Source organism: Rhipicephalus microplus, unplaced genomic scaffold (genome assembly GCF_043290135.1).
Source record: "Rhipicephalus microplus isolate Deutch F79 unplaced genomic scaffold, USDA_Rmic scaffold_12, whole genome shotgun sequence".
NCBI classification, from domain to species: domain Eukaryota; kingdom Metazoa; phylum Arthropoda; class Arachnida; order Ixodida; family Ixodidae; genus Rhipicephalus; species Rhipicephalus microplus.
In genome coordinates this window covers 21,792,924-21,819,679 of record NW_027464585.1, presented here as the reverse complement: position 1 = coordinate 21,819,679, position 26,756 = coordinate 21,792,924, and the positions used below count along the sequence as shown (strand labels likewise).

The 26,756-nt window shown below is 46.5% G+C and overlaps 1 protein-coding gene across 7 annotated transcripts in view; it reads left to right on the top strand.

Moving 5' to 3' along the window:
* LOC119166688 (putative phospholipase B-like 2) overlaps positions 1-26,756 on the top strand; it is a 351,547-nt gene that overhangs the window by 68,185 nt on the left and 256,606 nt on the right. For all 7 annotated transcript variants that reach the window (XR_012888461.1, XR_012888460.1, XM_075882399.1 and 4 more), the window contains one exon: positions 14,321-14,567. Coding sequence is in view for 5 of the 7 variants with exons in the window: in XM_075882399.1 (XP_075738514.1) it covers positions 14,321-14,567 (247 nt within the window). In the remaining 2 variants the exon portion in view is untranslated. The remainder of the gene's footprint in view (positions 1-14,320; positions 14,568-26,756) is intronic.

Sequence of the window (26,756 nt, the reverse complement as noted above, 5' to 3'; positions counted from 1 at the left end):
AGTGATAGTAAGCGGCGTCTTGTCTAACGGTAAAGATGTGCTGTCACAGATGTCGCTGTTGCCGATGAAGAGAGACATGACGGCGGATCGTAAGGACGGTGTTCAAAAGTGGCCCCGGCTGTTCCGCCATCCCGTTCGTATGTGTCAGATTCACGACGCTCATCCTGCTGACGCTTCCGACATGAGCCTGCAATGTGGGCCTGATACGCATGGTATAGCAACATACAGACGAGGCGATCGCCATGGCGGGTAGGTGGGCTGGCTAGGCGCACTTGTAGACATCGAAGCCGGGGGGACAGGCGTTGAGTGTGCGGACATCGAATGTACGATGGCTGGTCAACCAGTGAGGACTTGGTCTTAGGTTGCCTGTAGTCGAGGGGCCGTAAAGTCTGCGTACGCTGAGTCAGCCATGGACGCCAGCTCATCCTTCATGACGTATTGCAAAAGGGTGCTGGAGGACTGAGAGGTACTCAGGGCCGTATAGAGGCCCAGAGGCCCAGAAAGTGCTGCTCTTCCTGAATAATGGTCCGTGTCATAGCACGTGACGAGGGATCGGTGGTGGTGGTGTTTTGGGGCTATGCGGCGGCAACCATTGAGACTCGAGTTCACCTTGGCATTGGCACGCGGTAAAAACGTCGGTGACTGTTATCGAGTTTTGGATGGCCAACGCATTGGATGGCCAACGATGGCAAAGCTACCATGCCGATGCTTTTAGTAGATGATGAGCCCTCTTAGATTTTGTCATAAAAGAGTCGGAACGGCGACAGAGTGCAAGCACATCATCTATGTATGAGGTGTAGTATTCTTCGCGTTGTTGCTTTCGAGCATCCGGATTCTACTTTACAAGAGCTGAACAAAGCACCGGGGTACCAAAAATTTGGTGGAGCTGCTGCTTGACCTGTCTGCAGTCTGTGATGCCAGATTCATGGCTGAAAAACAACGTTTCAGCGATGCCTGTCAGGTAAAAATAAACACACCGTAGCTTAGCCGGATCATCCCAGCTGTTACTCGCACTCACTCGGTTGTACCGGACCAACCAATCCTTCACATCTTCTCCACCAAGGCCGGTCAACGTTGGAGGGATCACGCTAGTGTCCAGTGTTGTTCCACAGTGAACAGGCCGCGGTAGCCGGGGCCGTAGATTTAGATGCAGGAGCACTGGTTGGCTCGTCTTGAGACATGTTACCGGACACATGGCACAGACAGCGACCTGAGTGGAGCTCCAGGAGATAAAGCTTGCGGTTAGGAGACAGAAAATCATTGCTCAGCAGCCTTCACCACGCTTATTATTGTTGTTAAAGCAACCTTTATTGGGCCCAGGAGGCACAATGAAGGGACCACACCCAAGGTATCGATTACCAGCCATCCGAGTTCCCCCAACCATTATGATGAACATTGATGACGAAGGCAGACGTGCATAATAATTGCCCACAATAATATATTATTATTATTATTATTATTTTATTATTATTATTATTAATATTATCATTATTATTATTATTATTATTATTACTATTATTATTATTATTATTATTATTATTATTATTATTATTATTATTATTATTATTATTATTATTATTATTATTATTATTATTAATATTATTATTATTATTATTATTAATACATGCGGTACCAATTTACAGATATGGCAGATTGGTCGCCGTTTAGTATTATGTATATGCATAGGCAGCATTTTCAAAGACGGCAATCACAACACTTTTGGGACGCGTGAGCTTCGCCTTCAAGAGTAGACCACAATAGCGCAACTGGACCCACTGCGAATCACCTTCAGAATTACGAGCCTAGTTTGGGGCTTGGTGTATGCTTCAATCATACCGTGAGGGAACGAACGCTTGTCTGTGCAACACTGACCGTTTCAAACTATCGTGTAATCTCTCCTGCAAGTATAGTTTCGAGGAGGCCTTCAAGCGTCCGTAAAGCAACGCGCGCAAAACATTAGGTCTGAGCGCTACGATGGCTGGGCCTCTCTAACACTCACTCGTTGCGCACTTCGCACATTTACCCGCCTGGCGCGATTGTACGCTTCTACTACCTAATATTGCGCGGATTGAAGAAATTCTTCCTACTACATGAGCATAAGAATTGTAAGCATAAGGCTTCGCTTCTTCGGCTGCATACAATAACATCTACTACACGAAATTCATGTTGCTTATTTTCCGAATCAGTTTCGACCATTGGCGTGCCTCTGTTGTATAATACCACATTCCCTCGCAGAAAGCCTGAGTTTCATTCTCACTGGCACCGAAATTTTTTTATTTTATTGGCAGGTTTCATAATTTTTGTATCATGCTACCAAGACTTAAACGTTTGTTAGACGACAAGATTCGACCCTTGCGCCGCAGAACGAACAGACACAGCGTTATCCGCGAAAGCTTCAAAGTCTGCCTCGTACAGGCGTTAGCGATCAGTCGCATAACGTTCGTAGCCCTTTATCCTAAGTGGCTGGCATCTGAACGGAACAAGATCCTATGCATGATTCACAAGGCGGTCAAGAGGGCAGCTGACATACCTGTCCAGCTGAAAATATTAGTGTCCAGCTTTCAGCTTGGCACAAATATTTAAGTGCGCAGCCTAAATTAGGTGCCCAGCTGAAAGTATTAGTATAAATCTAACAACCTCAGGGAACATTTTCTTGGCACCTCATGCGTGAAAGATAGTGCTTCAAGGCATTTCTGGAACACTTGTGAGACTTGCTGGAAGCACTCACTAAAAACATCGAAATTGCAATAAAACACAGCCAAGAAATTATCGACAAACCGGAAGCACTTACTAACACTCATGTGTGCCAACCACTCATGAATATTTTTATGCAAATGAGCTAGATACAAATCACTTAACACTGCGCAGTGCCTCCTCTATTTTTTGAGCGCCCGGGCGAAAGAGGGGATTTCTATGGGAAGCGGCCGTCGGTGGTAAAGCGGCGTTTCACCGCCAGGTGCCGCAACTGGTGTCGAGATGCCACCGCGTCGTTTCTCGCGCAAGCGAATGCCACGGCTCGGTTTTTTGTTTGGCTGTAATTGCATTGTCTGAGGTGTTATAGAAATTTGGAAACGAGAATAGTGAAGCGCTTGTTCTGAACACCGAGCTCGTTTCATAGGCCTGTGTCATTCGCGACTACTTAATCGAGGTGCTCGCACGTATTCTGCTAGGCCGATACTAGATAGCTCATACCAGTAATCCAGGGAATGTCGTTTTGTCACCGTGGCGTTCACTTGACTGAGAGTTGCTTTTTTGACTAACTGAAAGTCGATTATTGAGAGAAGCCTGTGCCAAGAGCTAATAATTAAAGCTTCGGTGCCTAATGTTCCTCGGTGCTTGGTACTCTCTAGTGGCGTAGCACATTATGCGGAAGCCTGGATTTCTTGCACGAAATAGCACAAAATGACAATAGACTGCTTCCAGGGACATAGGTCATCAACCGTTTCTACCGCAAAGCGTTACATGTGTTGCCACCAAGAAAAAGCAAGTGTCAGAAAATGAGGAACTATGGCAGGTGATTTCACTGTTTCAGAATGATCGTCAAATAGACAAGGACAGCTCCATATCAGGCGCAATTCGGCGATCATTGCCTATGTTTTAAACAGCCGCAGTTAAGGTCTGAATTGTAATGCCGACTCTCCTATGGAGCCAAGGTGAAAGCCATGAACGATGCGGCCTGTGGTCACTTGGTTGAGCTTGTCTTTGTATTCGTAAATGGAGTTTTATAGCATTATTATCCGGCTGCTCAGCTCTATTTTTTCATCTTCCCTTTGGCCTCTCGATTCGGTAGTGAGCAGACTAGAGGCCAAATGGCTGTTTGGTGACCATGGGCTACCAGTCAGCTTCAGGACATGATGTAAGCGTTGCACACGGCAGTGATCGCGAGGCAGCGTCGCTACTGGTAGACTCATTTGTTGAGTGTTCGGATGCCGAGCACTCCCGTTTAGGGATTCCAATTATCATGTGGCCAAACGTGATGGGTAGTCTTCAGCCGCCACTACTTATAATCTATAAAATACTCAGGTTGTAAACGACGGCTACAAATTAGAGTCTAGTACGAAGATTTTTTATTAGGAGACCTATTGTTCGGCCTGATTACTGCAAGCACGCTTCCCCGAACACCAGCGGAAGCTGAAATTTCACGGAGCTACAACCGTACACTGCATTAAGGCGATAGCACTAAATGCCTCATCAAAAGCAAAAATTGATCGCCGGGGGCGTACGGCGTCTTCTCGCATCAGTGGCGTGAACACGAGTGACGCGAAAAATTATCATTAGGCGAAAACGTCATTATATGACGCCACATATCATAAATGTTTGTGACTTAACGGATGGCCACATAACTTGATGGCATCATATAAAAACTTCGCTGGGTTGAAATTAACCAATCATTCAAGACACCAAACGTAGTTCAACATAAGGCCCACTTTAATAAATACTCAAAAAGAGAAAAGTCGGGAGGTAATTTTTAAAACGTAAATAAATATGAGACATGCATTGAAAATTATACAAGTTTGGCGAACTCAGCCGTCTGGTCGGCTCCAAAAATCAAGGTTAAGTTTTTATATTAGTGAATATTTTATTGTTTTTTTCTCACTCACTGAATCTTTTTTTAAATAATGTCTTCCTTCAACATCAATTTCTCTATTTTGTAAGCAGTAGTGTAGTTTACGTCTTTAGGATAATATGTGTTTTCTTGGCCAATTCACCAGAGTGAGTATTTGCTCTAGATTCCAGGCTACAAACAAACAAGCCGTCTCAGAAGAATGAATAAGGAAACCAGCAAGTTTTTTTGTAGCTAATCAGAATTGAAAAGGAGAATTCATTTTCTTTTTTTGTCAGAAATGCAGAAAGGTACACAGCAGTATTATGTACTGCGGCATGTAAATAAAGAGCTTTCAATAGCTTGAAAAAGAAAATAAAACGCGAATGCTATAGAAATCGAACGCATATATCGAACCGGTGGCACGGCATGACATAGCCCGGTGAAACAACGCACCGCTTTGTTCGTGTTACTTTTCATCCTCCCCGCATCCGTGAAGTCGTCGAGAAGCACGACTACAAATGAACTCGCATGGAAACACGAGCTAGCGAGCTTTCTCATACCCATGGCTGTTAATTGAGCGCCAGAATCTCGTAGTCTACTCGTGCAGCGTCACCATGCGGCAGCGGAGAGTGGCAGAGGTGGATAGCGCGCTCGACGGCCGGAAGACAGCGTTCGCCCGGACATTGAAAAAAGAGAAGGCGCTTCACTGCGGCGATGCACGAGCCAATACACATGCCTGTTGTTTGCAAAAAAAACTTCATCACTTCGCTCCGCAAAACTGGAGGCAAGGTAAAAGCTTCGGCTTATCCAGGAAGCCAGAAATAGAAACACCACACTTGGTTTAGTGGGAAACAAAACCAAATTCAAATGCTGCCTTTTCAGAAGCATCAAAAAGTGGTTTTTGAGGAAGAGCATAATGAAGATCCTTCATGTCGATGAAAACACCCTTTCCACGAGCGGACACGTATTGACGAAGATAACCGATAATCTGTGAGAATCGTTCAATAAAAAGGTTCATTGATCAGCACCCGCTTTAGGCAACTCTAAATGCAAGTGGCAGCACACTTCTTCCATGTGTCCCGTTTGGAGAATATTACATGAACTGGCATATCAATCTTATGCGGCTTCAAAGAAAGAAGACAAATTCAGTGCCAATCTTTTTTCTTTGTTAACCGATCTTGCAGGACGACCTAGATTATTATTTTTAAGCCTGTTTCACGCTTTTTGCTTCACATCCTTCAGATTAACTTGTAGATATAGACTAAACTCAGAATCAACAGCCACGCGGCCGTTACTCATGAAGGTCAAGATCCTTACGGCACAAAAACCGCCTTCTATGTCTGAAGGCAGCAGACATAGGTTGTTCCTTTTGAGGTAGGAGATGACCTTTCTCGCTGGAATGGTCTTTTCTTCAGCCGCACAACGGCAGAGGGCATCAACACCTTCTGAAACACACCTCTCAGATTCACTGTCTGGAGCAGCCCTTGGAACGTTTCACACTAACAAAAGCAGTCCCGCAGGTGAGTCTTTCTTTTCCGCAGCGAACCTAGGTGCCAGGGCTATCGTTGTCCAGACGCAGTCTGGAAGGCTTAATCCCTCTTCAACGTGGAGCTTTCCTGCAGAGCGTTCCTGGGGACGCCTTTTCTAGCGCCGATGAAGAAGCAGTTCTTGTTTCTATCTGCTCTCTACAGCATGGTTGATCAGCTTTGTCCGTTCGTGTCGTGTTTTTCACCCTTTCAGACCATGGTCTACTTGAACGTAGAGGAAATATTGAAATATACGAGCTTGTATCAGAGTTTCAGTAAGGTGTCCGACGGACGGCACCAGGCTGCCGACCGCAGCCTGAACGGCCAGTGGTAGCTTACCGACACAAATGCAGTAGGTCAGAGCCCGTGCTCGGCAGAGGAAAAGTGAAATGAGCGTCACCAGCAAAAAGGGGGTAAAGGAACTGCAAATAACTGTGCCCGAAGAACTTAAAATCTACTGAAGTGAAGAGTATAATGGGCTACTTGGTAATTCATAATTAAACTTCTCAGCGCGAAATACTTCCGACAACGAACACAAGACAGAAGGACGAGCGCAGACCTTCAACTGATTTATTACTACCATGACGCACATATAATTATGTTACAAAAAAGAAGATAAGATCACTCGCTTCAGCCGAAAAACAGAAAACACACAAAACAGAAACGTCAAAAGAGACTGAAAGAAACCACGTGGTCGCGCCGGACCCTCATGTGCTGAATTTAAATACACCAATTCTCTTCCATATTAAGCTATTGATGATTTGCTGATGCAGCTGTTGCGAGCGATTGGTGCTGCTTCGATTACAAGTCTTGTGCCTTCGTTAGGGTGGGACACGGGTACCCTTGCCTTTTTAAACAATTGCTCTCACCCATATTCGGAACAATGAGTGGCCAAAAACCATCTCATACAGGATTTCTCACGCAAGAGCTGCCAGAAAATGGTTCCCTGAGGTTTGTAGATTTTAATACTATCATTTTCAGCTGGGCACGTTTGTTGGATGTATGAGCCACTGGGGAAGAAGCTCATTTTGCCGTTCGCGCCTTCTCAGAGCAAACTTCATGGTGAAGCGTGGAATTGTAAAAGCATGTATACATAACGCTTCAACGAAAATCTTGCTTCCACTCACTGTAACAAAATTTCTACAGGTAGATTCTCCATCTAGAGGCAGCGGGCTATCCCGGTTCGTTGCCAGTTTCTTTCTGTGAGGAGCTGCGCCAAAATTCCAGAGAAGGTAACGATGGGGATGCTTTACAAGAATCAACTCCCAAAAGGGTGGAGGTGATACCGTATCTACATGGTATCTGGCATAAACTCAAAAAGTAGGCCATAGAGCGGGCGTGTCGGTGGTTTTTTCCCACCGAATGAATTGCCTCAGTTATCTGTTCGAACAAGTCCCGTAGGAATCATTGCGAGCAACTTCAAGATCAAGCACCAAAAAAAGTTTGTTGAGTGTGCAACAGGGACTGTTTATGGTTTACCTCTGTCTTTTTGACTAGAGTACGTAGGTCAGTCCGTCAAGTGCCTTAATGTAAGACTTCAAGAACATTGCCAGAAAGTAAGAAGTGCATGGCGGGATAGATTTTTTTGGCTGCTCATTGTTCCGAAGGTGGGAGCCAGGTATTGTTTGGAACGGCAAGGGTTCTCGCGTTCCACGCTAACGAGAGCACAAGACTTTCAATTGAAGCAGCAGCAATTGCTCTAGGCAGCTGCATCAGCAATCCATCGGTAGCTTTATAGGAAAAAGAATTCGCTCATTTAAATTCGGCACGTGAGGGTCCGGGTTGAGCCCTTGGTTTCTTTCAATCTGTTTTGATTTTTTGTTTTGTGTGTTTTTATTTTCTGCGTAAACAAGTTATTTTATATTCCTTTCTGTAACATATCTCTGTGCGTCTTACTAGTAATAAATCAGTTGAAAGACTGCGATCGTCTTCGTCTCTTGTGTTCGTTGTCGGAGGTTTTTAGCGCTGAGAAGTTTAATAGATTTCTTCGAGCTGGGCCTGCACAACACCCTGGGCGAACTGAACGAAACGCACAGCATGACACCATACGAGCGATTGTCGAAGTCCAAGACGGGCAGGCGCATCCTCGAGTCTCTAGGCATAGCGCATCACACAAAACACCGGCAGAAGACGGTGGTTCCGCTTACGGTCCACGACCGTCTCATTCTCCCGCTGCTCCCTAAGCAAATGAATCCGACGCAGCACGTCGGGCGCCAAGACGAAAGAGTGAGTGACCTCCGAAGAATGTATCGAAACAGCGACGAGGTTGATGTACGTGGACGCAGCATGATACCCAGAGGGAAGGCGTGCTCACGTGATCACAGTTGTGAATTGCAGAGGCAAATGCATCGCTGGCGCCACGGTGCGTAGGTAACAGACAGAGGCGGCCAAAGAGGCGGCGATGCTCTTGAACTGGTCGCGGCACCAGAGGCTGCGGTCGTGATCAGCGACTCGCAAGCTGCCAGCCATGGTTTCGCGCGCAGTGGCATCTCGTGTTAGGTGGTGCGGATACTTCAATCAAGTTATGGCTACAAGGACGGCGCCAAGCTTCAACGACCGATGGCCTAGGCATCGTCGTCCTCGTATCTCAAGACTGAAAATGTGCTGCCTTCCTGCTGTGGACCCCAGCTCACAACAGCGTCCGACTCGCAGGCAATCAGGTGGCCCACACCGCGGCTCGAGATCTGACTCACCGAGCAGCAGCCGATTCGGTGGCCGCTTCTACCTTCGAGAGCGGGGCGATGACATTATCAACACAACGGCAATGACCGGAATGGTCATGGGGTGATCGGCTGACCACATTCAATGACATTACACAACATTACAAGCTAAACAGACGCAAATACCCACCACCACACAACAAGTTCATCAAAAGACAGGCCGTAACTGTGAGATCATTACAAGCAAATACGTACACGAGCCCGGCGATCCTACGCCTGTGTTATCCAAACATATACCCGACAATACGCCTTTAATGCGTGAGGGGAAATAGCCACACATGCTTTGGGAGTGTGCAGGAACTCTGAAGCGAATTGCTGCTGCTACGACCACGCGAGGGCAGTGACCGGCCGCCACTGCGGCTACGGTCACTGCTGCGAATTGGCTACGTCAACTTCGCTGCCGCTGCGAGGCGGCACTCACGAGTGACGATCTTGCCAACCAGCTTTGGGCCGTCCGGCAAGCCGAATATGCCACGCGGGTCCTAGGACTTCGAGCGGCCATCTGAGCGGCAACCTGAGGCACGTCGAAAGGTGGAAAAGGTCAGAGCTTAGCCTCTTTTCCCCCACCTCACTCGGAGGAAACTGTCAGACTTCAAATAAAGTTTATTCATTCAATCACACACAAGATGATCATTCCTCGCTCACAACCGGAGACGCTGCAAGCGAAGCCGACACCAGAATTTTAGTGAAACGAGCTCGTTAAAACTGTCACCTTGAAATAATATACAACGCACAAACATCGCAAATATGTGTATAGCGGACGCAACAGTCGTTTATCCTACAACTTATTATGAGAGCACGATCAAAGCACACTGAAAGGTAGTTCTAACCTCCAACCAAAAAATGGCAGCATATCCACAGAGGAAATGATGGAGAATGGGGTGAAGCATCCGTCCGTCCATTCGTTCTTGCTTCCGTCCGTCCATGCGTCCGTCTGTGTGACTGTCCGTGCGTCCATTCGCCCGTCCGTGCGTGCGTCTGTTTGTGCGTCCCTGCGTTCGTCCATGCATCCGCCCCTGCGTCCGTCCATGCGTCCATCGTCGGTGCAGCCATCCGTGAGTCCGTTCATGCGTCTGTCTGTGTGTCCGTTCGTCCATCTATTCAACTCTGTAAGTACCACCATCTCGCATCTTCTCATCATTTATTTCGCATATGCACCGCCATCCAGCGGACATTCCAAGGGGTAAACGAGAGGTGGCACACGCACACTTTCTTACGGCTTGCGCTTCGTGTCTACTTCCCACCTTTAACCACCTTGAATTCATGGTATATACGGTACTAGTTCACTGTATTCATGGCACTGCGGCCCACCACTCGCTAACCTTCTAAAACCAAGGAGCTTACGCCCAGCGTAGCAACCCTTTCTTGTCAGATAGTGCTCAATGTACATGCCAATGGCTGCTATGGGGGAATGAGAGACAGGAGAATTCAGCTTTCAGTTAATGCGCACGCTGCGAATTTTTTATTGTTCAACACACAGAAGAAATCTCTCACCGGCACCACCTTGGAGGTCAAAATATAGGACTGGTTACACACCACGACTAATACTACGACTACGAGGAACGAACGGGTGCCTCTATAAAAACCTTCGCCCCTAAAATAACCCAGGAGAGTGAACAGGCGATCCAAATAAGTTGAGACCATTCTACAATAGTAGAACTTTTAAATCAGGTGTAGTGAAGTAAATCATTTACGTGCCATCATTTCTTCTTGATTGGATATAAACGAATATTAATAATCCTGACACGCCTCCGAATAAATGCGATGCCATTTAAAAGGTAGCAGCAACCTTTGCTTCTCAACGATAGAAAGCTCCCTGCCAAACGCAAAGTACATGACGTTCAGTGTGACAAAGACAATATCGTAACACACTACCATCATGTGCTGCTGAAAAGAACTTTGTTCCCACGCGTTAAGAGGCAGCTCACACCCGCGACCCTTCCGCGCTTGTTCCCAGAAATTCCATCCCATATATCGAAGCCGGAAATTTTATAACTAAGGCACCTGTTTCTTTCCTCCCCTCCCCCCCTTGAGCATGGCGCCCCTTGAATGCTCGGTGCGCAGTTTGGAGGAGCTGCCAGAAATAGAACAGCAAGACGAAAAGGACGCGGTGAGCAACGCTATCAATACTTAGAGTTGCATCACGCTGACATTAGATCAATTGTCAACTATTTCGCTGCCTTAAATCAATGGATATTAAAAATGCGAAGCATTTTCTAGCGAACTTTGGTCACTTGGTGCGTATCTATCTATCTATCTATCTATCTATCTATCTATCTATCTATCTATCTATCTATCTATCTATCTATCTATCTATCTATCTATCTATCTATCTATCTATCTATCTATCTATCTATCTATCTATCTATCTATCTATCTATCTATCTATCTGTCTATCTATCTATCTATCTATCTATCTATCTATCTATCTATCTATCTATCTATCTATCTATCTATCTATCTATCTATCTATCTATCTATCTATCTATCTTGACGCCTACGACTACTGGCTCTTCTGGCCGTTTCGTCAATAGTATCAATACCAAAATTAGTTTGTCAGAACACGACTGTATAACGAAGATAAGTGACTAGTCAACACCTAAAAATAATAAATGTCGTAATTTACATTTCATGAACTTGCTGCTCTTGCGATGGTTTCCTTAACATGGCATATTGCAAAACTGGTATAGTATGGCATGACTGCATGGCGATCATAAGTGAAAGACCCTAACGTGAACAGTATGACATGCATGTCACGTGAATCACTACTTCACGCCGCGCTAATGGTGTGCGTGCGGTCCTTTCGCTAGCTTCACATATACAAAATTTGGTATTATGGGACGTGATTAGATGACGAAGGAATACGACTGGTGCAAACATTATAATCATCAGATGCGTGTCATGTAAGAACATAACTACATGCCATGCTAACGATGCGCTAGCGGCCGTTTCCCTAGCTTCCTATATACCAAATTTGGTGTTACTTGACGTGAACAGATGACGAAGGTATATGACTGATGCAACCATGATAATCATTACATGTCTGTCATGTAAAACATGACTACATGCTACGCTCATAGTGCGCTTGCGGCTGTTTCGCTAGCCCACATATGCCAATTTTAGGATCACGCGACGTGAAAACACTACCATTCTAAATGAGACGTACAAACACGATAATATGACTTGTGCGTTTTGCAAAACATGACTACATGTTACGCTTATAGCATGCTCGTGGCCGTTCCGCTAGCTGACTGTATATAAAATATGTTATCACGTGATGTGAATAGATGTCGAAAATATATTACACGTCCAAACTTAATAGTCATGACATGGAAGTAATGTCTGGAATAATTTACGTCCCCCTCGTAACGTTGTCGTGAATTTAACGTGACATATACATCAACCTTCTTGATGCAAGCTTCGCAGATCATTTATCCCCGCATTATGAGTGATCTGCCAGTTATTTTTTTTATTCTATATTTCCTTTATTAACAACAAAAAATATGTAAGTGGTCGTGTTTTGCCAGTCACCAAGCTTTGTGACATGTCTCTCATAATACAGAAATAGCCAGATATTTTTCTCAATCGCATTGTTCTCATTTCTGGGCCTTAGGAGAATTAAAGGGGTGTGGCACATATCGGTGTCACTTTTTCTCTGTGCAGAGAAGTGGACCAGGAAGTAGCACACCGTGAGTATTTCGGCAGAAAAATAGGATAAGTGACATATTTCGAAGGAGTCCACTAGCGTCTCTCACAAGTACCGCTGGAGCAGGCGTGTCCAAACCACACGACATTGTACCCACTGAGATGGAGTGTTTTGAAAAGAGGCTGCTTAGATCATCCCTTTCGCAGCCTTCTTTTCACTGTAAAAGCAACTGAGAAAACTGTCGAGAGGCTTTCTACAAAATCCCCATGGTTGATGAACTATTTTTGATTGTACTAGAAGAGTTCAAGTGGTTGCCACAGCAACTTTTGAGTTATACCGATAATAATGATAACGTGATGGTTAGAGTAGCGATATTTTACATTGTGATGATAATATCTGTTTTTTTGCAAGACAGCCAATCAGGAACTTTCTGAAAGTGCTGAAAATGCAAGCAGGGGGGCGAAAGTTCTGTAACATTTCGCACTCTGATCTCAATTGGTAGCCGTCGCGAAGGCTTCTCTGGTGAAAAATAAGAAGCATGCCTACTGTTTCTTCAATAAAGTCTTTTTGTAAGTAGTAAAAAACATGCGTACTGTCCAGTGACTCAACTTTTTTGAAGCTTTTACTGACGTTTTGGGCTCTTTTTCGTCTAGGCAAGATGACAGCGGTTAAAATGGTAGTGGTCGTCGTCAAATTTTTATGCTGCAAATGCTCCTTCACGTAGCATTTCCCAAACTTGTCGGTTACACCGAATGCAGACAGCGCACGCATAGACAGGACATCAATTCTTAGTCAACTTGCAATGAGCAACGCATTTGTGTTAATTTATACGGAAGACCTTATAGGCATCCACATAAGCAGTCTACTAATGTGACGTGAGAATGTTGGCTGGAAGCATAATGAACGGTAAAGTTCAATAACTGACCAACAGGGAAGCCAGCGCGAGCAACAGTGCGGCGAACCGCTGCGGCACACCGCCGTAGCAGACGATGCACCGAGAATAGCGCGAAATCAGACTACAGCGCGTTTACTTCTCGTCACCACTGTTCAGCCTACACTGCTCCGCTGGCGGAGATACGGAGCTTTGAAACTTAGTTTATCCTTTGACCGTCCTGTAAACCCCACGTACGCGTTATAGCATGTCACTGCACGTTGCCCAGACAGCGAGTCATGTTCCTGCTGAGACAAAGGGTGCGCAGCTACATCTTTAACGAGTTACCGTGTCTCACAGTTTATCAACCAACCAAGACATTTGCATGTACACCACTGGCTGATGACTGTGATCGTCGTGTGCCATCTCTATAGCTTGCATTCTGGCATTTCATTTTCTAGGTACGTGTTCACCCCATAAAGAGCTTTGTGTTTAACAGCTTCACTGATACCTTTTTCGTCGACACAACCTCGTGAACATAGGGCAACTTGGACAGTAAAACCTCCGTAATTATGATGACCATATTTCATGGGCAGACGACTGCGTAAGTTTTGATGGTTTCTACTTTTTCACTGACCTTGTGTGCGTACACGGTCACATGAACGTCCCATGCCTAAGTTTATGACGTGGTCAGGAGCTTCCGCGAACAAAACATTGTATGCTGAAAATTTCTTTGCGCGTTTGAGTTCGTGACATTATATGCAGCGATTCGAATGAATCAAGAGTTTGGTGTAGTTACTCAATCAGCACCTGGCCGATCACTAAAACTAGTACCAGGTGAATGATTTGTCTGTACTCCTTCGTATGGCATAAATTTACTGCGCAGGACAAGTGTCTGAGCCACTGATTTACCGTTATGTACTTGATGCAAAACATTTATCTAATTTAATTGTTCTCAAAATGCACTCTTCTTTTACCGTTTTTATTGGTGATTTCTCCGACTTCCACCAGGTGGGCGTCAGTGTTTGTGAAGACAGACGGCCGCTTCAAGGACTCTCAGCAGGCGTACGCAGCAGGCTACGCCGAGGGCTCGGCCACCAGCCTTATGACTGATCAGCATTATGCCAACATATACGGGAACTACTGCGACTCTGATCCGACGTTCTGCAACCGGCTGTTCGCTTTCTACAGGGCCAATCTACAGTCGCTGCTCGAGAACGCTGTCCAGTACGGCGATAAAGACCCCTTCTGGCATCAGGTATGTCTTCCGCGCAGTGTTGCCGTGAAAGCTCTACATGTGAAGAAAAGAAAGACTACTTGCCGCTTACAGGAACGGCTTTCGCATGACGCGTTCGATGCTTCATCAACTTAGCTAGATCGGCGATCCACCAAATTGTGCGGTATATATGAACATTTCAACCTGGTAGTGTCGGTAAGCGCCGCTTGTAGCCATTACGGCAACTGTGGAGCACTATTTTCCCCTCTTGTCCTCACGTACTACGAGATCTCATACACTGTGGCCGCTTAAGAAGAATCATTCGTATACTACCTGCATGAAGTCTGTCGGAACTAGAACCAGGTTACAAATGAAGGAAAGAATTATAAACGGTTGTTTTTGTTTACTAATGTGAACTAACAGACAACGATGCCAACAAGAAGTATAGGGTATGTGATTTTAGTATTATTGTAATTTAAACGTGAGTAAAGGACAAGTCGGAAAAAACATGATTTTCTCCTTGATTTATAGCGAAGGTCTCGTTCTGGCAGACGTGATTCCTGCAGGTAATATGTGAGGGATTATTTCCAAGATGCAAGCTCGTAATGGCATCGCTTGCTACGTTAGGCAAGCAGGAAGCCGCGACATGCCATAATGGCTGCTGGCGGCGCTCCATCACACTTCCACGTTTGTATATATATATATATATATATATATATATATATATATATATATATATATATATATATATATATATATATATATATATATATATTGTAGGCATTCATTAAGCACATCTACTTTCTTTAGACATATTCATCATCATGAGTGGTCGTCATCTCCATCTGCTGTGGGGACTCGGCTTGTCAGAGTTCTGTGCCTTGGGCGTGGCCACTTCATCGTGTCTTCTGGGCCCATTAAAGGTTGCCTTCACCGTTACATCACAAGTGGTGGAGTGCGCTCTACGATCTTCCGTCCTCTCCAAGCCCGATCTGCCTCCTGGAGCTCCGCTCAGGTCGTCGGTTGTGCCAGGTGTCCGGTAACATGTCTCAGGACGAGCCAACCGGCGCTTCTGCGTCTAGCTCCACGGCCCCGGCTACCGCGGCCTATCCATCGTGGATTATCACCGTGCCCCAGCGTGAGCCGCCCACGTTCGCCGGACTTCGAGGTGAAGATGTGGAGGATGGGTTGGACCAGTTCAATCGAGCGAGTTTCACTAACAACTGGGATGATCCTACCAAGCTTCGCCATGTTTCTTTCTATCTGACAGGCGTAGCAAAAACATGGTTTTTCAATCATGAAACGGACATTACGGACTGGACACGTTTCAAGCAAGAGCTTCGCAAAATTTTCGGCATCCCGGGGGTTCGTTCAGCTCTCGCGAAAAAGACACTGGATGCTCGCAAGCAACAATGCGGTGAGTCTTACACATCCTACATAGAGGATGTGCTTGCTCTCTGTCACCATTTCAACACGTCCGTGTCTGAATCAGAGAGAGTTCGTCATCTATTGAAAGGGATCGGCACGGTCGCGTTCAATGCCTTGGTCATTTAAAACCCGACTACAGTCGCTGACGTTGTTCCCACGTGCCAACGCCTAGAGGAACTTGAATCCCAACGGTTACCACCGGACAGCGCTGAAAACACCACCACGACTGATGCCTCATTGCGTACCATCATCCGGGCGATTATACGGGAAGAGCTGCAATCTTTCAGCCTCTCAATGAAACCGAGTCCACCTCCCCCCTCCAACACTGTTTTGCGCGATGTTATCAAAGAGCAGTTGGCGTCCATGACTGGGCCAGCGTATGTAGACTCTCCAATACCTCGACCCCAGCCGACGTACGCACAAGTCCTCGCTGGATCAACACCCGTCGTACAACCGATGCCCACACACTCGACGCCTGTCCCGCTGGCTTCGTTGACTCCGAGTGCGCCTAGCCAACCCTTTCACCCACCGTGGCGGCCGCCTTGTCCAATCTGTTATTACTGCGGCTATCGGGACCACATTGCACGCGTCTGTCGGAAGCGTCAGCAGGACGAACATCGTGAATTCGACACCTACGGACGGGATGATGGGACTAGCTGGTACGCTTTCCAACGTCGTCCTTATGAACCGCCGCTACGTCGCTCACCGTCTCCAACTGCGACATCTGCGCCAACCAGTTCTTACCGCTCTACTAGACGCCACTCAACCTCACCCCTCCGCCGCTCCACATCTCCATTGTAACCTGTCTACCAGTTCACTAACCAACGCCCGGAAAACTAACCTCTGCAGCTTTTGGAGGAAAAGCTGCATCGAACGAAAATACAGAAATTCCTCCAGTGCGTCCATATAATATGATCTCTGTTTTAATAGAAGGTGTGTACGTGGACGCTTTAATAGACACTCGTGCTTGTTTATCTGTGATTGATCGTTCTTTGTGCTCCCGTTTGCGAAAAGTCACCACCACTTATGATGGACCTACACTGCACGCTGCTCAAGGGGACGCCATTAGACCTGCCACTATGTGCACCGCTCGTGTTTTCATAGCTGGTCTTCATTTTGTGCAATTTGCTGTGCTGAGTTCGTGTGCCCACCAGCTTATATTAGGCTGAGATTTTGTCTACGGCGAACGCTTCCATCTGCTGTCGAGAAAATGTTGTTCATATGATGGAAACTGACTATACCCTGTAAGCGGATGACAAGCCCAATCGCTTTCTCGCTGCTGAAGATACCGAGCTACCACCTGGTCATCAGCGGATAGTTGCCCTTACTTCTAATGTGATCGACTCTGGTGACGTGTTTGTCCAACCATCTGCACGCTGTCTCGCAAAAGGTATAGCCCTTGCTTCAGGTCTAGCGCGATTCCACAATGGCTCCGGACTTCTCTACGCTACAAACCAGACTTCTGAGAAAATTCTCATTCCTAAAGGCACCACAATGGCTTGCGTTTCTGAATCTCAACCTGTCTCTGTTGTCCCGCTTATGCTAGCGTGTTCTGACCTTCCTTCTATTAAACGTTCATCAAGCGTTTCTGTTCTTGCTGCGACTATTAGTCCAGAACTGACCTCTTCACAGACGGATGAGTTGCTTGCCTTGCTACAAAAGAATAGGAGATTGTTTGATGCCCATTTCTCATCTCTGGGACAGACGTCCATTATTAGGCATCGTATCCAGACCGATGGCACTTCCATCGTACGCCGTAGACCACATCGCGTCTCTTCGTCCGAGCGTGAGATTATGGAACAAAATGTAGCCAATATGCTGCAATGGAACATTATACGTCCCTGCGCTAGTCCTTGGTCATCCCCTGTTGTTTTAGTAGGAACAAAGATGGCTCCGTGCGATTTTGCGTAGACTACGGACCACTTAATAAGATTACCCACAAGGATGTTTACCCCAAGCCACGCATAGACGATGCTTTGGATTCACTGCAAGGTGCTGAGTACTTCTCAAGCCTAGACCTCCGTTCAGGTTACTGGCATATACCCATGCACGAGAATGACAAAGAAAAGACAGCGTTTGCATCACCAGATGGGCTGTACAAATTCAACGTCACGCCATTCGGCCTTTGCAATGCTCCAGCAACATTCGAACGGATGATCGACACTGTTTTACGAGGCTTGAAGTGGAGGACTTGCTTGTGCTATTTAGACGATATCGTCATTTTCTCGTCAACCTTCCCTCAGCACTTGCAACAACTGGACGAAGTTCTTACGTGCCTTGTAAACGCAGGCCTTCAGCTGGACACCAAGAAGTGCAGTTTTGCGAGCAAGACGATTAAAATGTTAGGCCACATCGTAAGCAAGGACGGTATTCATCCCGATCCCGACAAGATTTCCGCTGTCCAACACTTCTCGCGTCCTGAAAAAGCCAAAGACTTGCGCAGTTTCCTCGGCCTCGCTTCTTATTTTCGCCGATTCATTCGAGACTTCGCCTCAATAGCTTCACCATTGCACAAGTTGCTCGGATCAGGCGTCACCTTTGTGTGGTCTTCTTAATGTGAAGCGGCGTTTACCCAAATGAAGTGTGCACTCACATCCGAAGCAGTCCTCTGCCATTTCGACGAAACCGTGCCTACACTCCTGCATACAGACACTAGTGGTCGAGGCATTGGTTGAATTCTCCTACAGCGAGACAAATCTTCACGTGAGAAAGTCGTCGCATACGCGAGCCGTGCACTGACCCCTGCCGAAAAGAATTATATCATCACCGAACAGGAGTGCATAGTGGTCGTATGGTCGATACAAAAGTTTCGACCGTATCTCCACGGCCGCCACTTTACTGTCTTTACAGACCATCACGCCTTGTGCTGGCTCTCGACAATCAAGAACTTATCCGGCCGCCTTGGTCGCTGGATTCTTCACTTAAAAGAATGCGACTTCACGATCACATACAAGTCGGGAAACAAGCATCAAGACGCCGACGCACTTTCGCGTTGCCCGCTCTCTTCGGAGCCATTTAACAAACCCGCCATTGCCGCACTCGAGAAGCTTTCGCCCGTCTCTTCCCTACATGTTTCGTCATTAGCTACTGTGGACCCAACTTCTCCAAGCGAGTGTGGTTCGTTCTTATCCCACCAACGTGCTGACCCTTACTGTCGCCGCATCATGGATCGTCTTGACGGGACTTGCCGACCCCCTAACGCCCGTCTTCGCTGACAGCTGACGCAATTCAAGCTCAACAACCACGTCGTGTACCGTCATATCTACCACCCTGATGGTCAATGCTGGGTGCCCGTTCTACCTCGGTCTCTTCGGGCTCAAGTCCTCAAGACATATCACGACGACATGTCTGCTAGATACATGGGCTTCCAGAAAACGTATGACCGCATAAGATGTCACTACTACTTGCCGGGCTTGTCCACCTGTGTCGCGAAATACGTTGCCTCATGCACCCTTTGTCAGCGTCGCAAGCTACCTACATCAACTTGAAGTGGACAATTACAACCACTCCCGTGTCTCCTGCAACCATTCGAGGTAGTTGCCATTGACCTGTATGGTCCGCTTCCTATGACTGTCACGGACAATCGATGGATAGTTACAGCTGTCGACCACCTGACCCGCTACGCCGAAACAGCTCCCGTGCCTTCTGCATCAGCTTCGGAAGCGGCCGACTTCATCCTTCGAGCAATCATCCTTCGACACGGAGCTCCTCGTGTAATCTTGAGCGACCGTGGAAGAGTATTTCTTTCAGAACTCATTGAAGAAGTGCTCAAGGCATCTGGCACTACACACAAAACAAGCTCTAGTTACCATCCTCAGACGAACGGCCTGACTGAGTGCTTTCATCGTACACTGTCAGATATGATAGCGATGTATATCGAACCCCACCACAGAAACTGGGACACCAATTTGCCATTTGTCACTTTTGCGTATAATACCTCTGTACAGCGCACAACCGGTTACTCGCCGTTCTACCTCGTCCACGGTCGCTATGCTTTTTCTTTCCTCGATGTTTCTTTCTTCTCTGCGCCTGTCAAACCATGTTCATCTTCAAGTGAAGAATACGTTTCTCGTCTACTCCATTGCCGCCAGCTGGCTCGCGTCAACACTGAAGCCAAGCAACAAGATCGCAAGCTTGAATATGATGCCTCTCGTCGTGCCGTGTCTTTCAGCCCGCCTGGCGACGAAGTCCTTCTTCTTACACCCATTCGCACTCCCGGACTGTGCGAGAAGTTTCACTTACGTTTTATTGGCCCCTACACTGTCTTGGAGCAATTGTCTCCTGTGAATTATCGCGTGGCACCCGTTCTTCTTCCGATGGACCGCCGCTACAGGGCAGCAGAAATAGTCCACGTATCCCGCATGAAGCCTTTCATACGACGTTCATCTTCTCTTTAAACTGCGGCCAGGAACTGCGGTCAGGATGACCGCTTTCACGTGGGGGGGGGGGGGGGAAGTTAGTGTAGGCATTCATTATGCACACCTACTTTCTTTAGACATATTCATCATCATGAGTGGTCGTCATCTTCATCTGCTGTGGGGACTTGGCTTGTCAGAGTTCTGTGCTTTGGGCGTGGCTGCTTCATCGTGTCTTCTGGGCGCAATAAAGGTTGCCTTCACCGTTACATCACAATATATATATATATATATATATATATATATATATATATAGATAGATAGATATAGATATATGTATATATATAAGAAAGAAGTGTATACCTAAAGGTTCGGTTTTCCGTGTTTTGACACAATATTATTGAGATCTAACAGACAATAATGCCAAGGAATGTATAGGGGAAGTTATTAGAGCAAATGCAATATAAATAGGAAGAAAGAAAAGTGAGTGAAAGAATAACCTGGTCATGGCTGGTTATTCTTTCACCCACTTTTCTTTCTTCTTATTTACATTGCATTTGTTCTAATAACTTCCCCTATACAGTTCTGGGCATCATTGTCAGTTAAATCTATATATATATATATATATATATATATATATATATATATATATATTATTACTATATACTTCACCTTCCAGTGCAATTTTGATGGCGGCTTGCCCTCCTTTGAAGTTTACGACAAATCGGTGGGGAGAGCTTAAGCGCTTCAAGTGCATGTTGGTGGCATCAGAAAATATCAAAGAGCCGGTAATTGTGGCGCCGCCAACAATATTATTAGCCTCTACCAAAGCTTTTAGCGTATGCACCTGACAATAAGGAAATGTTTGCCGCTTCAAGCACAGCCAGAACACACAGATAAGTGGTCCCGGATGTCGTACAGTCCCCCCCCCCCCATTTTTTCTTTCTTCTTCTTTTTTTCTTCTTTTGCTTCACTAGCAGGAGCGAATGCATATAATGAATATTGATGGTGGTAAGAGCTCGAACTTAGCTATATTTAAAAATTCACAGTCGTGAACTTATACGCAAGAAGCAAATAAATGAGCTTGCGTTGAGAGGGAAAGTACAAGCATTCAGAGTTTCGCTTCAAAATAAATTTTCGGCATTAAACGAGATAACTGAAGTTAGCGTGGGCACAATGAACGATAACCCAACTAGCATGGTCAAAGAGTGTGCATTGAAAGTCAGAGGTGCAGTCACTATACAGGAGACTGGCAAGTTATCCAAGAAGTCCAAAAATCGTATTCAGAGACGACTAATTATAAAGACCTCAAATGCAACAGACAAATTAAAGCTGGCATAGCTTTTGAAGTTAATCAAGAGGCGTAATGTAGCCTACATAAGAAGGTATAACACGGAGAGAATGGAACATGCGGTAAAAAATTAGGGGACCCTATATCTTCACCTTTAGTACACAGTTTAAAAAGGGCAGCGCTACGACACGAGGAAAGAAAGACAGAAAGACAAAGGGCACTGACAAAGTCAGTGTTCTTTGTCTTTCTGTGTTTCTTTGCTCGCGTAATTTCGCTAACGTTTTCAAATGATTACTATAAACTATCTATGCCAAACCGAAGTATTTCTTCACCGTTAGGAGTTGAACGCGATTGTGACGTCCTGTTCCTATAGTGCGTACTTTAAACACTTGATGCATGAAACCTTTGAATTCGGAATGCACCCACTACGTGGCCTTAAAAGTAGCTTGTGTGCCTTTCCTAGTGGTGTACTGGGTTTAAATTATGAAGCCTATATGATAACCAAATATTCTGGCGCTCGTTGGCAATGGACGCTTATACCATACATTATTATTGCTATATTTCATGTTGCATTGTGCATCATACATACAGGGCGCGTGTGTTCGTGAAGCATGCAAGCTACTTTCATTGCATTTCCAATCAGACGTAGTTTTTTTACTGTTTTTGCAAGCACAGGCGTATCCGTGTGGTATAACGTACGCTTGACTCGCAAACAAACCGGCTTCAATCCCCACTTCAACCCAAACAACCCTGGTTCGCTCCTCATTCTGCTGCAGGATTTCTCATCATGTACTTATTTTATTTGCATCGTTCTCAACTTCTTGATCGCGCATAGGATGGTGATTTTTCCCTCACATTCAACAACACCGGCGCCGGCACAGACGCCGATGCCAGAATTTCTGTAAAACGAGCTCTTTAAGCCGGAAACATATGCAGAGTTTTTCCGGCGTTTCCCCGGCGTTTCGTACGCCGGCGTCACTCGGCGTCGACGCTGCCGGGGACGGTGGCTGAAATGTCCACCTTTAGACGATCCAGATATGTATGTGCAGCATCGGCGCCGACGCCGGAAGCAAGTCGATGAATGGAGAACCAATCAGCACACTGATGCCAGTGACTTCCGCTACGTAACAGCAGCGTTTGCTTTTGTCCAAATGGTTGCCGCCCACCTCAAATCTATCAAGTCTTTGCCGTACTCTGAAGTGAAATGAACTTCATTTGGTTCTGTAGAACTAGTCAGACACACCCTTACGAGAAGTACACCACAGTCGTTGACTGCGCCCTGCAGAGACAGGAAGACCGTGACCCTCCACTTGCTCGCAGGCCTCCTGCAATTCCGAGTATTGCACTGAAAGCTCCAAGCTTTTAAGAGCCCTCTCCCAGTCTTCTTCTGTGCTGCACTTTGCGACATGTAACTCCGGGCACTGCCAGAACATGTGAGCGAGTGTGCAGTTATGTGCCTCACATCTATGGTATCCTGGAGTTACGTCATCAGCAAAGTGGCTGAATGTGCTACAAGATGGCAATGAACCTGCCTGTAGCATCCGAAGGACCAACGGCTGTGGCCGAGTGAGCTTAGAATGCGGAAGAGGGTACCTCAATCTATACAACTGATAAGGGGACGTCACTTTGTTAAAGGTGTTAAAGGATCTTAGAGTTATCCACAAACTCACCTCTGCGATTTCTCGCTCACGGTTATGGGCAAGTTCGTTGGCCTTGGGAAGAGTCGGGTGCACCTCTGAGCCCATGTGGGCCGGAAATCAGGTGATTATGTGGTAGCCTACTATACCCCTGGAATTTAAAACAGCGGCCACCTTCCTAGAGATTACTCCCGAGGCAAAGGCCTGGGCGGCAGTCCTGGAGTCAATAAATATTTCTGGACGCGAAAGGTCCGTCATCGCCAGGGCTATCGATACCTGCTCTGCTACGGAGGCAGACGCTTTCCTGATAGAAGCTGAGTAGAGTACGCTACCACGATCATCAACGACCACAGTTGCAAAACGATCGGAGCGGCCATACTGTGCGGCATCGATGAAAGCTATGTAGCGTCATCATCATCGCCATTCATCATCATTGTCATTTTTCTAGCCACCGCGCTGCGCCTCTCGTGCAGCTCACGCGAGAGCTCGAAGCGCGAGCAGTAGAGAACGAGCTTCAGGCCTGGCGGTTCGGACGTGGCAGCCGCCGCCGCTCCGCTTCGGCAATCGCCTTTGGAAATAAAGTGGCGAGAGAACGACACGACCACGTTGGCCGCCGTCCCGTCTTCCTCTCTCACTACATTGGTGACCCGGACGTGGGGCCCGTGCACTTAGCCACGAAATCAAAGAGAGACTTCGCCCGTATCTTTCGCCGGCCAACATTGTACTGTGAATGAACGTTACGCGGGAAGGGTGCTACCTCGTACGTGCCCTTCATAGTTTGTCATAGGAAGATCTTCTGTTTCTTCCTTGCCATATCATGACATCCCTGCCACTGTAGGAGACGCCGCCGAGCTTTCGTGGAGGAGAGTCGTGCGAACTGAGCTAGTGTTTGTGCCTCGGTCACCACCGTGAAGGTGTTGTGCATGCGCAGACTCATGAGCCCGTCCGTATTGGTGCTCACGGGGAGGCCTAGTACTCTTTTGCTGCCTTTGCGCATTAAACTGTCGAGTTTATCCCCCTCGCGTTTAGACCGTTTTAGCGAGGATGTCATGTAATTAATTTAGCTCTTAAAGAATGCGTGTAAGAACCTAAGGAGACTGCTCTTCCTCAGCCCTACCTTGCGACTTGACACGCTGAATATTAGTGTAAGCATGCCTTCTGTTTTGGAGGTGGTGCAAGCCAAAACCTGGGAATTTTCGCCGCGCCGTGCTCTGTGTGACCAGAAAACTCTCAAATGATTCTTGCATTTTCTTAGCTTGTTCCTCAGAAGATTTGACAGAAAGCGACTGGGATTCTTCGAGCAGTTTTCGAGCGTCATACTCATGTCCATCAGTAGGGTTAGAAGGCCTGAATGTATTGGCTGAATACGTGGCCTCAGAGATGTATAATGTCCAAGCTCACTGGTCGTATATTGCGAGTTTTAGGCTCTTTCTATTCTCCACAGTTGACGATAGAAGTAAAAAAATGTTGGTGGTACTGTGATTTTTTTCTCACCTTAAAATTGCAAGTAAGGCATAGAACTGGTTTTCAGGAATATGCCTTGTTGCTACATTGACGGACACTCCACACTGCTTTGCTAGGTCTCGAGTTCATCCTCTTGGACACACTCTGCGACGCTGTGCTGACACTAGCCTTGGTGCTCCTCATATGTTTTGCCACCCTCTCTGGCGGCGTTGACGCGATGACGCCGCGGGAAGCGGCACCGGAAAACGCTGGCAGAAATGCTTCATATGTATCTGTCTTTACCGCTATTGCGTTAAAAGCGCAAAAGGCCTAATATCTGCGAAAGCAAGATCGTGCTTATAGGCTAAAAAGGCATGTATGCATCAAGAAACAAGTAAGACACTGTCATAACAAATATGAATAGAACCAATATACAGAGCTTCAAGTATTACGAGCTGGCGTTTCAGCAGTGATGCAGGCATTACGGAATCCGGGCATCGAAGAACCCTACATAATATATTAAAAATCTACAGTGAATTCACTACCACCAATATTCTCCATAAGTGAAGCGACATAATACAAATAAAATATTGTGTAAGGCAGGGAGAAGAGATCTCACCAATGCTGATCACCGCGCGTTTACAGGAGGTCTTCAGAACCCTATATTGGTAAGAGTTCGGGATAAAAGTTCATTAAAGGAGAGTATGTAAGTAACCTGCCATTCGCGGAAGGCATTACTTTGATGAGTAACTCTGGGGACCAATCACAGCTCACGACTAAAAAACTGGACACGGAAAACAGAAAAGTAGGCCTGAAAATATTATGCATGGAACCAAAGTATCAGTGTGTAGTAGTAGTTACGTTCCGTTTTGATTCTTTCCCCTCGCCTCTCACTTGTTGCGCCACATTTGCTGCTGCCGCCAAGGAAGCCGAAGACGAGAACTTTTCATCTGCTGGCACCTTGAGGAAACGACCACTCCGACATCATCTGAATATAGAGACGTTTATTCGTTTCTTTTTTTCTGTCCCTGCACCCCTGGTTTTATCCCCTGTCTCCCCATTCAACCACTCTTACAGTCCAATCGTAACGTACCACTATTACAGTCCAATCGGAACGCACAGATGTCTCTCCTCGCCACAACCTCGAAGACCCAACGCCTCTTGCCCACTCATCGGTTCTCCGCCGTCGCTCAGGTTTCTTTCACCCCGGTTCCTGGAATGATCGACGACGGACGTTGCCGGGTCGTGGAAAAGCGCCTCCGAGTAAGTTCCCGCGATGCCGGGCTAACAGGCCATCAATAAAAATTGCCCGTGCACCAATGCCGTCGCCTCCGCTGATTCTGGTTGTCCGGCGGACGCGCACGTGTACCTTCCATCCTTGCAGCCTGGCCCGGTCACCTGAAGCCTGGCTTGGTCTCCTGTAAGGCGCCATAATTGAACCCCTTGGGGCACGGGAGTTGTCGCGTCCTTTGTGGCCAGCAGACAGTCATCGTCCCGCATTCCGGTGGCCCTGCTTCTTTGTTGACGAGGGGTCGCCGGCCTTAGGGGTGGGTAACATAAAGTATTCGGGGAACGCACGAAGTTCGAGCCCAACAGTAGTCTTGCCAGAAAAAAACGCTTTAGGATGAGTGAAATGTCGTTGGTATTGGTAAAGTAATATGTCTATTTAGGAGAGGTGGAGCCGAACCTTGAGAGTGAAGTAACTAGAAGAATAAAAATGGGGTGGATCACATTCAGAAAACATTCTCAAATTATTATTAGTAATCTACCATTGATCCTCAAGATATATAACAGCTGCATCTTGCCAGTACTTACCTACGGTTCAGAAATCTGGATGGTTAAAAAGAGGGTTCCGCTTAAATATAGGGCGACGCAGTGAGAGAATGATGGGAAAATGATAGGAGTGACCCTAAGAGACAAGAAGAGAGCAGAGTAGGCCTATGAACAAACCGGGGTTGAAGATATCACAGTTGAAATCAACAAATTGTAATTGGCCATGCACGTAGCGCGTAGGCAAGATGACCGCTGCCCATTAGGAGCAAATGACAGGATTCCTCCAGAAGGCAAACGCATGAAG